Source organism: Anas platyrhynchos, chromosome 18 (assembly GCF_047663525.1).
Source record: "Anas platyrhynchos isolate ZD024472 breed Pekin duck chromosome 18, IASCAAS_PekinDuck_T2T, whole genome shotgun sequence".
Taxonomy (NCBI): Eukaryota; Metazoa; Chordata; class Aves; order Anseriformes; family Anatidae; genus Anas; species Anas platyrhynchos.
Window position 1 is genome coordinate 8,333,235 of NC_092604.1, and position 12,883 is coordinate 8,346,117.

The following is a 12,883-nucleotide window of genomic DNA, read 5'->3' on the forward strand; positions in this document are numbered from 1 at the left end:
ACTTGGTGCCGGGTTCCTGGTAAAAGGAGCCCTGCTAGAAACGTGCAAGGGGATAGCAGAGACAGGTGGGATTTATTAAATTTATTAAAATGGTTGCGATGAGCATGTTAGCATCCAGCATCCTCAGTTCCAAAAAATTAAAAGCTTTAGGAGTGTTCAGCTGGAAAAATGCCCTGGATCATCTCGAGGTGTGTGCTGCTGTGCTGCAGCAGTCTGCAACGCCGTGAAGTCTCCGCCTTGGCAAAAACAAGATGAATGATTGCGTGGAGTGCTCAGGCCCCAGCAGCAACTGTTGCTTGTTATAATAAGCATTGCAGTGCTGGCTGCATGAGATGGAAGACTTTTACTAGTGTAAAATGCACAATGCAGCAGGAGGAGAGTCCTGCAGAGGAGAAAGCCAAAGCCTCCAGCCTCTGTTTCCCAGCTGCAGATGGGCATCCCATAATACTTGATTCCAGACATAAGGGAAGTCAGGATGGTTGCTCAACCATCACCCCAAAACCCACAATACCTCCTGTATCCTGCCCCCATACACCTGGCCACTCGCACACAGAACACGCAATGACCAAAGCAGGGAAGTCTCCTAATATTTTTATTGTTCCTTAGATAACTGTGGATAGTACAAAGTTTTCCTCTTAAAAAAAATTAATTACCTTCACACTTCCATAAACAGAGCTTTCCATGGGAATCTGATGCCACAGAGTTTCCACGGAAGCGATTTCCAACCACCATAATGCTATGTAGATATTATAACAGTAAGAGAATATTCTTGTAATTATCAACATGAAATTGGTTACCTGTGTATAAGGGTGAACACTGATCTTTTTTTCTTTTTAGAAACAAAACCATCATTTATTAATCCAAACTACATCATTGCATTTACAACATTCATTGCATAAACTGGACATACAAAGTTTTGCCACCTCTGGTAAATAACAGACATACATTATACAATATATTTGCTGAATACATAAGTTCAAACAATATGGGTACAACAACTTGTTCATAATACATACTTAAACCATCGTGTTTAATAGTTACTAAGACACAGATCCATGAGCTACTTCGGGTCTCAGCACAGTTAATCTAAGTGACAAGAACACAGTTGAGAGACAGTAGCTGCAATGGAAGGCGAATAAAACTAACCTGTGATAGGTCTTGTTCAGACAGCGAGAGCTCCTCACGGGTCAGCTTTTCTGCTTAGAAATACAAATCACACATCCATCACAGCTGACCGCGATGTCGGAAAATGTCCATGCAACCCACACACAGAAGAGAGCGAGTCTCCCAAGGATAAACTTCCAACAGTCATTGCCTTACTGCTTTAGTATGTACTATAGGTTTGCTATCGGAACAGAAACAAAACAAAACCCCAAACTTAAGTGGTTCTTCAGGTGCAGTTCCAGCTGCAAGTACATGGTTAGTCATGAGTCTATAACACAGGGCCAGACTTCTAGAAATGTAGAGGTAATGCTGATCTGTCAGGTTTATGCTGAATAATCCTCCATGACGTTGGTCTTAATTTTGGCAGCTGTTTATTTATTTACTTATTTAAAGTGTGTTTCCTCGATATTAGTATTTCTTTTTCATTCGTTTCTCCCTTTTTTTCCTTTTTATTTTATTTTTTTCCTAAATCAGTTTCTAAACAAGGGTGGACTACAACTCATCAGACCTGATGACGTGGAAGAGGGTGACATTGTAAAGTATTTGGTGCCCGTTGTTCCAGGCATAGAGGGCCCGATCCTTGGGGTTGTAGTCCAACATGGAAATGTGCGAGTACTTGTTTTGGAACGGGATGTCGATGTACTCGTAGGTGGAGGCGTTGGTCTGGTAGGCGTAGTGCACCTTGGTGCCTCCCGAGTAGCCGTTGGTGACGTAGAGCGTGCCGCAGATGATGAAGGCCTCCCCGGCGCTGCGTTTCGGGTAGCTGGTGTTCCAGGTCTGGAGGCTCTGCAGGGTGTTGGGGTCCAGCTTGCTGATGACGATGTTGCCCGCGTTCTGGTTGGTGGCGTAGACGGCCCACAGCCCGTTCTCGTCCACCATGAGGTCAATGTCCGAGTGGCCGCCCCAGGCGTAGTGGTACATGTTGTTGTAGCCGGCATAATCCAGGCTGCGAGTCTTGAGAATGGTCTCTGTTTTCAAGTCAAACCTGATAATTATGTGGCTTTGGTATTTGTTGAAATAGATAGAGCCGTTGTAGACCACTTGACCGGTGCCTGACCATGGGTGAGGGAGACGGTGAGAAGTAAAGTTGTCGGTATTCATGAAATCTGCCATGGATTTGTATTCGCGGACGAAGCGGTTGTTGTGGTAGCTGTCCATGTACCAGACCTGGGCGAGAAACAGAAAAACGTGGGGTTAGGAAAGAGCAGAGACCTGCCCGAGTCCTCCACCAGGAAGAGGTGCTTCACCTTTACATGTTTCCCTAAAAAATGTTCTGGGTGCTAAATCTGCGAGGAGGCTGGCTTCATCGAGCCACCCACTGGAAAACCACGTGCCCAAAGCCTGCCACCTGCGCCCAGAAATAAACCTCAGGCTGCCACCCCAAATCAGCCAAGAAATCAAGTGAAGAGCGAAGCTTTCCCAGAGGTAAGCTGGCATCTCCCTGGGGGCTGGCACTGTTCTTCCGGAGGGCAATCAGCATCTTTCTCTGGCTAAACCCAGCACACTGATGCACACTGATGCTGCCTCTGCTGCCTCTAAGCCCCATCACAACTGCACTCAGTAAATTATAGCAGCTGCTGTGCAGAGCTCCGCTAATTTGGCACGCAGAAGCAATGAACGTAATCGCTCATTGTCAGGGAAATGCAGGCAAAGTCCATATTGGTTTAAAAATCATACACTTCTGCATCAAAAGCTTACACCGAGGCTGCTGAAATACAACAAAAGACAAAGACATCAAAATCTTGCTATCAGGAGATGGGGGAGAGATTTTAGACCATGACTTAAACATCGGTTCACTGGGGACAGTGTCTAGACTTCTTAAAAAAACAAAAAGAAAAAAAAAAGAAAAACAAAAGCTTTCATCATTTGAAATCAATTCAGAGGCAAAGAAGAAAGCAGAAATATCCATCCAGTGAGAGACATCCTGTATGCCTTTGTTGCCTAAAGTTGAGATAGCTGCTTTCTATAAAAAACATTTAGGAAGGTAAAGAGGTAAACGAAATAGCAGTGGGGAATGCCTTTAAGGACACAGATTTGGGTAATGTTGTAGTGCATGCTCCTTTTGCAAACACCTTGCAAAATCTGATCATAGCAGAGCCTCAATACAGCCGTCTCCAGGGTCCATTAGAGCAGCAGACAAACATTTACACACGCCTGTGCGTGCATGCACGTTTGGGCTGCTGTATTTGAAAGGCCGAGTGAGGTCTGCAAAAACTTTGTAGGAAACTTCAGAGCTCCCTCAGTACTGCCCCAGAAACACTGCAGAGGTGGAGAATAATCCTGTGGCAAATTGCTCTGGGCTTCACACCTCTGCTGTGGGATCAAGGATGGCTGCCAGAGCACCAGGAGAAAACCACGCGCATCCCTGAGCCCACGGCAGAGAAGTGCCTGCAACCTGGGAGAGCTTCTGCTGCTGGACATGATGCTGGAGAGCACTCTTTGGTTAATGTAAAGTCTGTGTTTAACTAAAGTAGCTCGGGAAATTACAAAAAAACCTGAAAACTGATTGTATCTCAGCTAATCCCATTTCATTATTTGGCATTAAATAACTCCACATGGCAATTCATTGTGCTCAGTTTTTGGAGAGACAAAGAGAAGACCACAAGAGCAGCCCCTGTTATCAGGCTGGTGCTGCAAGGTGGCAGGATCCGACGATGTTTTGTGCTTTGGAGAAGCAGAGATTGATCGGCAGCAGCGCCTCGTCGTGCCGACTGGCTCTGAGCAGCCTTCTTTGCACTGTCCTGCCAATACACATCAATCCCGGCGCTCAGCATCCACCTGCTGTCTCGCCGCTCCTGCGAGACTTGCAATTGTGCCTGGTTGTGTTCAATGATTTCATGACATGAACAAATGACCATGAAAACCACCAAACACCTCCCGGGGCCTGGTGAGGGAAGATGGATATGATAAAGTGCCAGCGTCTCCCCATCACCGGTTTCCCACTCCGCCAGGTAGCCAATGAAGTTCACTTGGGTGATTGTGTTTGTAATAAAATTCGCAGTAGATTTATGTATTATACACACACACACGCTTGTGAAGCTTGAGATACAGTCCAGAGAAAACTGCCTGTGTACTCTTACAACAAAACACACTGCAGAAGAAGACGTGGGCAAAAAAAAAATCCATTTTGAGATAAGACTCTCTGAAGACATGGGAAGATCTTTAGCACGTAATTAATGTACTTCAGCTGCAACCCAACTCTCCCTTTACAGATGTATAAATCACGCCTAACCCTGTTAGTGCCAAGGGAGGCAGCAGACACAGCCTGGAGGGGACAACTCCGTCCCTTCTGATGAGGAAAACAGTGTGTGATGTGGGTAAAACCTTCCCGTTCTGCTTCCAAATTGGGATTTCATGGGGTGATGCTTTGTTTAATAATTGTAAAATAAAGAGGTATTGTACTGGGGAGCCAAGCTGGCTGCTGGAAGGAACTAGCCCGACATCCCAAGTCACTGCTGCTTCATCGCTGCACACCTCCAGGCACACGGAGCCACCCCCAGTGACGGCTTCTGCAGAGCATCCCTCGTGCGCTCTTAGCTACAGAAAGCCGATCACAGGGCAAGCTCCCAAAATAGCTGCCCCGACACAGCCCTTGCCAGCGCCTTTATCTTTTGATGAAGGCTGCTTCACGCAGGAGGGAATTGCCATGCAGCCAAGGTCTGTGGTTTCTGTTTTGTTTTGCTGCCTGCAAATCCTCAGCAAACACTCGAGATATTTTCCATTCCATCAGTCATGGGAAGCCTGGATTGATTTTCAGCCAGTTATTGGCCTCCTACCTCTTTGGGATCAAAATTGAATGGTCTGAATGAAAAAAAAAAAAAAAAAAAAGGAAAAAAAAGACCAAACCAAATCTCTCTCTCGCTGCAGTCAAGTTAAACCCTCACAACATTGCAGGTGGAAGACAGAGGGACAGAGGACAAATGGAGTTTGACGACAGTACTGGGGACACAGGCAGCAAAAAAGCAGCAGGGATCAACACCATGGGCCCCTCTGCTTTGCCCCAGCTCCCTCTGGGCTTCCAAATCCAGACAAGAAACCCAATATTTGATTTTCCATCCCCAGATCTGGTGCCACATCCAAGACCAAGCAAACAGGGGCTTCATTGAGGTTCACCTGCCCTGGGAAGGGACCACGGCATGGGGCTGCTCCCCCCTCATCCTCCTGCCCTTCCCCACCCTCAGCCGAGGTCAGCAGAGCCCCAAGAGGAGGATTAGGCACCTAGGGGCACTACCAGGGCTTTGGTTCTGGGATTTAAGGAGCTTTCCATGGCTTTGGTGGAGGGGGGGACCACGGGGACGGCGCCGCCACGCTCTTACCTTATTCTCTCCCTCTGGAGCGAGCGGGTCCGTCATCCACGATCCGAATCGGGAGCCCGAGGTTTTAATTGTGATGGGGTCACTGATTCCCGTCAGCTTGCCACAAGCTGGAAAAAGAGTGCAAGGCTGGTGAGCACCATTTCCAACACCCTCCGCAGCCTGGGACCGCGCCTTCTCACGGCGGGTCTCTGCCTGCCAGGCCCCAGCTCAGGGTGCTGTGCCCCGCTGATTTGAAGCTGGTTTTTATTTAATTAGAGGTAATTAGGCTGAGAACAACTGCCGGGTGCTTTTGTTTGTTTCATGCCTCTTAATAACAAGTGTCCTTATCGCACTGCCCCAAGAAAACAAGCTTTCCTGAAGCAGCCACGCTGCTCGAATGGGAAATGAGAAGAGTTAGCCAGGGTCGAGCAGCCAGGTGGAGAAATTAGCTGAACAGCTCTGCTCGTTTCTGCCGTAATAGAGTGGGTGCAGCCAAGATAAAAAGACAGACGTGTCTATTCCAGCCCTGCTGGAAACACGCGTTTGTTACGGGTTATGCAGGGGAGGAAAAAAAAAAAAAAAAGTGGGAAATTCTAGGCAATATAAATCTCTTCCTTGAGAAGAGCATTTACCAGCTTCTAGCTGCCACCTTCTCTGCTCTCTGCCATGTCTGCTTGCTCAGGACAAGGAGACCTTGTTCAGGTCCCTTTTGGGACACCCACGAGTAGATACCTGCAAAGCTACAGCCTCAGCACTGCAGGCAGCCCTAGGCCGATGTCCTCTTTACGCTCATCTCCCCATTTTTCAGCCCAGCTGCCATTCTGGTCTCCCAAAACACCAGCATCTCACGATGTAATGACAGGCAAAGAGACCAAGCTGGATGCGGCAGGAGGGGCTGCAGCCGGTGCTGAAGGCTCTGTTGCTACAGGAACAGGCATTTAAAATCCGGACACATTCCCACAGAGCCGGACTGGCGGCAGCATCTCCTGCCAAGGTCAGCAGTGCAAGGGGACACCAGCCCCTGAAGTTCACCAGGTGTTGCTGGCTTCTCCCCTGGGATGAGGATGCTCCTGGGATGCTGAGGAAGGGGAAATGTCGAGGTGCTGGGCTGGAGAGGATGCTCCAGGTGCTGGGTCGGGATGTCCGGGGCTGGGCCAGTAGGTGGGAGCCTGCAGGGTGCTGCTGAAAGGCACGGGGAGCTGGGCCAGCTCGGGACAGGGTTCTGCTCGGTCACCAAGAACATGTCCCAGGAGCTCTGCACTACCCACCGGCTGCCCTTCTCCTAGCCTGGTCTCATCAGTCCCCTGGGCTCCTGCTTATGGCCACGGGACACATCCACGTACCACAGCTCCGAGCTGAGGGGCAAAGGGGCCACCTTGGCCTGGGACATAAAACAAATGAAGATTTCCTGATCTGCACCAGTACGACATGGCCACAGGGACCATCAGCCTTGCCACAGCCTTCAGACACCAAGCAGCTAAAGAGAGCTCCCACCAACAAGCAGAGAGCTTCCCTGGCCTCACAGGGGGAATTTGTCCTTCTGCCCGGCTGATGCACTCAAAGCCTCTCAGCTCAGGAGGAAAGCAAGGTATTGACAAAGGGATGCGATGGGTTAAAATAATAACTGCTTAATGTCTGGTAAATTCCCATCGCAGAGGACCAGCCTTCCTCTAATCACAGCTCTGCTCAATGCTGCCTTCCATTATCACCGCCCTACATTGCTGTCACTTTATCTCTTTCCTTCCATTTCCCTGGAGAGAAAGGTTGTATAAAAGCTCATTGATCAAAAAAAAAAAAAAAAAAAGGAGAAAAAAAAAGGAAAAAAAAGCAGAAGCAGCTGATAAGGGTAAACTACTGTTGTTTGAACGTAGTGAGGCTACATCTCATACACGTTTAGCTGGAGGCACATTCACAACAGCTCTTCAGCAGTGCAAGAGGGTTGCTCTTATACAGGATGAGGTGTTTTCTGTCTTGGAGTAAATCTACGAGAGGCACTTAAACAAGAGAAAAAGTTTGAAAAGGGTCCTGGAGCCAAGTGCTTCCTGGCTCCCGGTGAGCTAGGTCCATGCATCTCTCATGGGGTTACCAGCCCTGTGGTCCTGAGCTCGGGGCGAGGGTCCTGCTTACAGCCCTGCTGCTTCCACCACGCTCTGCGGTGTTCTCGCAGGGCTCCCAGACCGTCTCCAATATTTCATGAAACACAAGAAAGGCAAAGGCTCCGCTCACTGCTTATTTTCCTTCTGGGACCCTTTTCGATTGCCGAAATGCTACAAGCATCTCAGCTCGCTCAGGGATGAATGAGCAGGAGGGGAGCTCGTTCTGGTGGCCGTGCCTGAGTGCACGATGCGGGGGAAGCTGGGACTGACGGGTTTGGGGGCACTCACAGAGGGTCTGTTTCCACTCCACTTTCCCCAGCACTATTTGGGGCCCACGGGGGGCTGCATGTCCCTATCCCTGGGCATCAGCATGGATCAGCCTCTCCCAGGGCGACCCTCCAGGACTCCTTCCTTCAGCTCCAGAGAGCAGCAAGGAGATGCCACCGCTGCGCACAGCCCCTTCCTCTACCCACACCGGGAATTTTCCAGCAGCAGCAGACAACTTCCATCCAGTTACATCGAGCACTGCCATCCTCCCAGGATGCTCACACCCCCGCTCCATCTTTTTTCCTAAGCTCCAGCCCCCCTGGTGACGTCTAGCAGCTCAGGAGCAATTTCTCCACCAACGCAGCCTCCGCACGGCCACCAGCACTGCCCAGCCAGGAGCCCCCCATCCCAAACACACGTGGGACAGGCTGGCAGGACCCTGCTTCTCCAAAAAGGAAGGACACGCTTGCTATTTCCCCACCTCTGCACCAGGATTGTGGGCTGGGATTCTTTGCAGGAGTTGGGGAAGGCTCGTGCCACCAGCAAACGTGAGCCTGTGGAGTGCAGACGAATTGAATTCCCCCTTGACTCGAGGAATGACAGCCTTTCCCCTGCTTGAAGGCTCCTCTCAGGAGCATTAATGGAAACGTTAAGATCCCAATATAAATAGTGATCTTTAAGAATGTAAACAGAACAACAGATTGAACGTGCCATTATTGATTTCTTTTTCCCTTCACACACATGCCAGGGTCAGGAAGTGTTTTCACTATTGATCCATCAATAATGCTTAAGAAACCCAAAATACAAAAAGGACCTTGTCTAAAGGAAATGCTGCTGCACTGTTGAGCTACCTGGAGGACGGGGAGAGGCAAATGGGACAGAAGCATGGCACATCCCCTCTGCCTCCCCTGTCCTGTGCTCCCCGCTCCTGTTTTTGGTGCTCCGAGCTGTATCCTGAGCCCTAGCAGGCCAACACGCACCAGGTGAGCAGTGCTGCTAGCCCACGCAGGAACAAATTTAAGCTAAAACATGCTGCTTGAGACTCCAGTGCATCCCTCGGAGCAGATAATTTGCAGCAAACAACAATCCTCAGCAAACAGGGTCTCATCGTGTGCCAGCAAAGTGTCTGTGAGGTTGTTATCTGAATTTAACTCAATTAACTACCATTTTCACTGGTTTACACTCCGGAGTGATAAACAACATTGGAAATTCAGTCTGTGCTGTTTGCTGCTAAATGACCAAATAAATCACCCTCCCGGGCGAGCAGCAAACGCTCCCGGGTGCGCCCTTGCAAGACTCAGCGCTGGTCTCCGCGAGCAGCCTGGGGGGGGGCTGCAAAGCCCCAGGGCACAAAAGCTGCTCTGGGTGGCACAGACACAGAGGGAGCAGACAGGCAAGGGGGAAAAAAAAAGAAGGGGCAAAGCCAGAATGCCTAAATAAAACCTCAAAGAAATAAATACAAAAAAAAAAAAAATCCCCAAAGTTTCTGGAAAAGGCTGCCTACAGGATCTCAGCACCCCAGCTGCCTCAGACTTAGCTGGGCTGGTGACCTGGCCGGTTGTCCCAGCTGGAAGACCTGAGCATCAGGGGACACAATGAGCCAGAACAACACAGCCCAGAGCAGAAGGGGCTAACGGTGCAAGAGCAAAACTTGGTTATTTTGAAGCCCTGAATGGTCTGGGATTTATTTCTTAAAGTCCACCCAGGGTCTGCGGGAGGATCACCACAACGTCCCTGACTCTGGTGGAGCCAGCTTGGGCTGGGCAGCTCCGCCAAAGCCCACCGGAGAGGGGCTATGAGGTCTGGGAGGGATTTATTTAAAGACCTGTCCCTAGGAAGGCAATTGCACAGCCCAGATTCAAATCCCTGATCCTGCTGCTGTTCCCCCATCCATCATCAGCATCTTCTCGAGATGGGCTGAAGGCTACGGATATAGCAAATGGACACTTGGGCACCGTCTCCCCCAACCAAACCCAGCCCTGCCCTCCAAAATTTCACTGGAGAGGTAGCTGATAAGGGGAAATGCAGGGAGGAGGCCGCTTGCAGGGGCTTGGAGGTGTCTAGAAACAAGCAAAAGCAATTCCAACAGCGGAGGCACGAGAGAAAGGAAACGTTACCTTGCCAAGGGTACACAGTTCTGAGAAGAGATCAGCTCTTTCTTGAAGTTACCTGAGAGTGTAATTTCATATGTGCTACCAAAATAGACTGCAGAGCAGTTAATGTGTTTAGATTACCTAAATTGCTTAACGAGAAAGTCAATAACGTAAGGAGAAATTAAATCAAGCCAACGAGTGGCAGGGAGCCCTGCAGTGGCAGGAGGCAGCACCCTCCTTCCCCCCTGCCCGGGGGCAGGACGTGGATTTTGGCTACAGCCAGGACCCCTCAGGCTTCGGGGCAGGCTTGGGCAGCCAAAGCCATCCAAAAGGCTCGGGGACATCTCCCTGGTGCTAGCACTGCTACGACCCAAGGGGTTCCCGGCTCTTTTGGGGAGGGAAGAGGTGGGGAGGGGTCCCATCCTGCACAGTCTGCACCGACCGCGAGCCCGCTACGTCATCATGCTCTCCTCGACAGTGGTTTGCAAGATGCAAAAGGAAAAAAGGAAAAACTGGGTCCCCGCCTGCACGCTCGCTGCTTAAGCGGGGTGCAGAGACATTTGCTAATGTGCCAGGTCCGGGTAGCAAACGGGTCGGCCACCGATGCGTAAGCAGGACGGGTGCATGTGTTTGCTGTGCATAAGCGTTGCTTGGGAGGCCGCGTGGCGCCGCATTTCACCGCCCGCTTATGCAAACGCTGCAAAGAGTCACATGCCTACTTACGGGCCTGATCCTGAAGCACTTGCACCATGAGCAGCATCAGTCGTGCAAGTAATCCTCAGCAGGACTACTCCCAGGACGGATGCTCCTTATGGCGCAGGTAGTTGCAGGATCGAGCCTGGCCGGGCGAGCTCCTCTGGCAGCCAGGCGAGGCACCGGGAGATGTCCGGTCTAGCATCTCTGTCTGCAGGCGTGACGTGTGTTTTAACATCGATGGTGTTTAGCCAGTGCCACCATGTTGTTCTGAGCCTACCTAATTTTTGCATGCATGCACGAAGCCTTTCTTCAAGATTTGACACTCTGTTCTGAAGCTCTTCGTAGTCATAGGCGCCAATCTCTTCCTGGAGTTCGTTTAGAACTGACGTCAGATTCTGGACCTCCTCTTTAAACTGCAATACCAATTTTGCATCGGCTTTGTACTCTTCCAACACTGGTATCAAAGGCCTAAGTTCCTCCATTTTCGCTTTTATTGCCTGCAAGGTTAAAATAAGCTTGGTTCAGTGCTATGCGTGCAAAAATCTGCAACACTCTGCCTTGACCTGGTTGCTTCCTACGTGAGTGCAATGTTCATATCCCCAAATTATTATCATTAAAATTATTTAAATTATTATTTTGGTCCAAATGATGTATTGGAAAGAACATATTAAACAGGCTGCAGAACACCAAAATATTTGGGAAAGGCCTTTATTTGTCATTTTTAGAATGCAACATCTTAGGGTTACATGCTTCAGATCACATACACAAAGAGTTCTTTTTTTTTTTTCTTTCCAAAAAATAAAATAAAATAATATATATGCATTGACAAGGGTTTCAAACTATTCATGAAATGCATCTACAATTGCATGCAAAGGAAGATCTCGGTTGTGTGGTTCAAGGTTCCTTAGTGAGATATGGTGCTAATTTGGAAAATAATCAAAAAAATAAATGCATGGTGCAAAATGCTCTGTGGCCCTCTTTTCATGGTTACATGGGAGTGAACTGCTTCTTCAGTCACTGCAGCATTGAAAAAACTTGCTTTTAAGTTAGCCCTGTAAGCAAGAAAATGAAATACTGTTGAGGATCTAGCTCACTAACCTGCCTTATATAGATAGCCATTCATAGACAAATACGGAACTAAAGAGAAAAAAAACAAAAAACAAAACAAAACGAAAAACAACACAAGATCTCCAAACCACTCATATTTTAACGCTGGCATTAGCAGAAACAAAATGCTGTGGCTGTTACTTAAAATGATGCTTTGGCAGCAAATTATACAAAAATTCCTCACTGTTTTCAGGCCTGCTATGAGGCACAGAAAAATCCAAGTCATTACCACATTTATTTTGCAGCAACGAAGGCTTGTTGTTGTTTCGTTTTTGTTTTTAATTAAACGAAGGCCTTGTTTAAAGGCACAGTATGCAGCATTTTGTTCAGGATGCTTTGCTCCAGCAGCTAATGAGGAGACATAAATATGCATGCACCTACCCGTTAATGAAGCATGTACAGGGTATACCTGGCGCTGCTTGCACCAGCCAGAGCAGCGCAGGGGCAGGCTGTGACCTCTACCTGCCTGGTGAAGCAGCTCTGGGGTGGGACAGCATCAGAAACTGGCCCCAGCCTTGTTTCTTTGCCTCCTATTTAAGTTGAAAGGCTTTCCCTCCTGTGGCTTGCGTGTGGGGAATTTGTTTATTTTCTTAGTGGCTCGTGCTACCTTGGTGCAAGTTCCCTGGCAGGCGATGGGGAGGATTAAACTCATCCGAATGGGGAAGAGCAAAAAAAAAAGGAATTCATGCTCCACTCAGGGAAATGGACCTGGCATCCTGGCTGTGGAGCTAAACAGGGTGCTGGGGATGGGGAGCAGGGAAGGCAGAGTTGGTGGAAAGTTTTAAGAGCCTTCTTCCCAGCTTTTTATCACATAATCTTGGTATTTCAGCATTTAGCGTATCAATTGAGAAATATCTGGTTTAAAACACCAGGCAGCTGGGCAGCAGGATGGGGATCAATGGGACGGGTCCCCAAATTTCACTAGAAATCTTCCAGATTTGTGCTTAGTTCTTAATCCAATATATTACTGAAGTGTAACATTACAAATTGTACTGGCAACCTCCTTTGGGCAATTTCATTTTGGTCATGTTCAAAGTTGCTGCATTGGCAGCTTCATTTAAAAGGCCGATTTTTTCCTCCTAATTTGCATGACACCAGGACAAAAGGCACACCAGTGACCAGAAGGCCCAGGCTCTGCTGCCAACATCCTTATTCAAAACTGGAC

The 12,883-nt window shown here is 48.8% G+C and overlaps 1 protein-coding gene across 2 annotated transcripts in view; it reads right to left on the reverse strand.

Annotated features, from left to right (window-relative positions):
* Positions 1-575: 575 nt before the first annotated feature.
* OLFM1 (olfactomedin 1) overlaps positions 576-12,883 on the reverse strand; it is a 30,451-nt gene continuing 18,143 nt past the window's right edge. For both annotated transcript variants that reach the window (XM_027470816.3, XM_027470815.3), the window contains exons 4-6: positions 10,889-11,108; positions 5,481-5,587; positions 576-2,331 (exon numbers count right to left, since the gene is read on the reverse strand). In XM_027470816.3, coding sequence (XP_027326617.1) covers positions 1,657-2,331; positions 5,481-5,587; positions 10,889-11,108 — 1,002 coding nt within the window. In that variant the 3' untranslated portion in view covers positions 576-1,656. The remainder of the gene's footprint in view (positions 2,332-5,480; positions 5,588-10,888; positions 11,109-12,883) is intronic.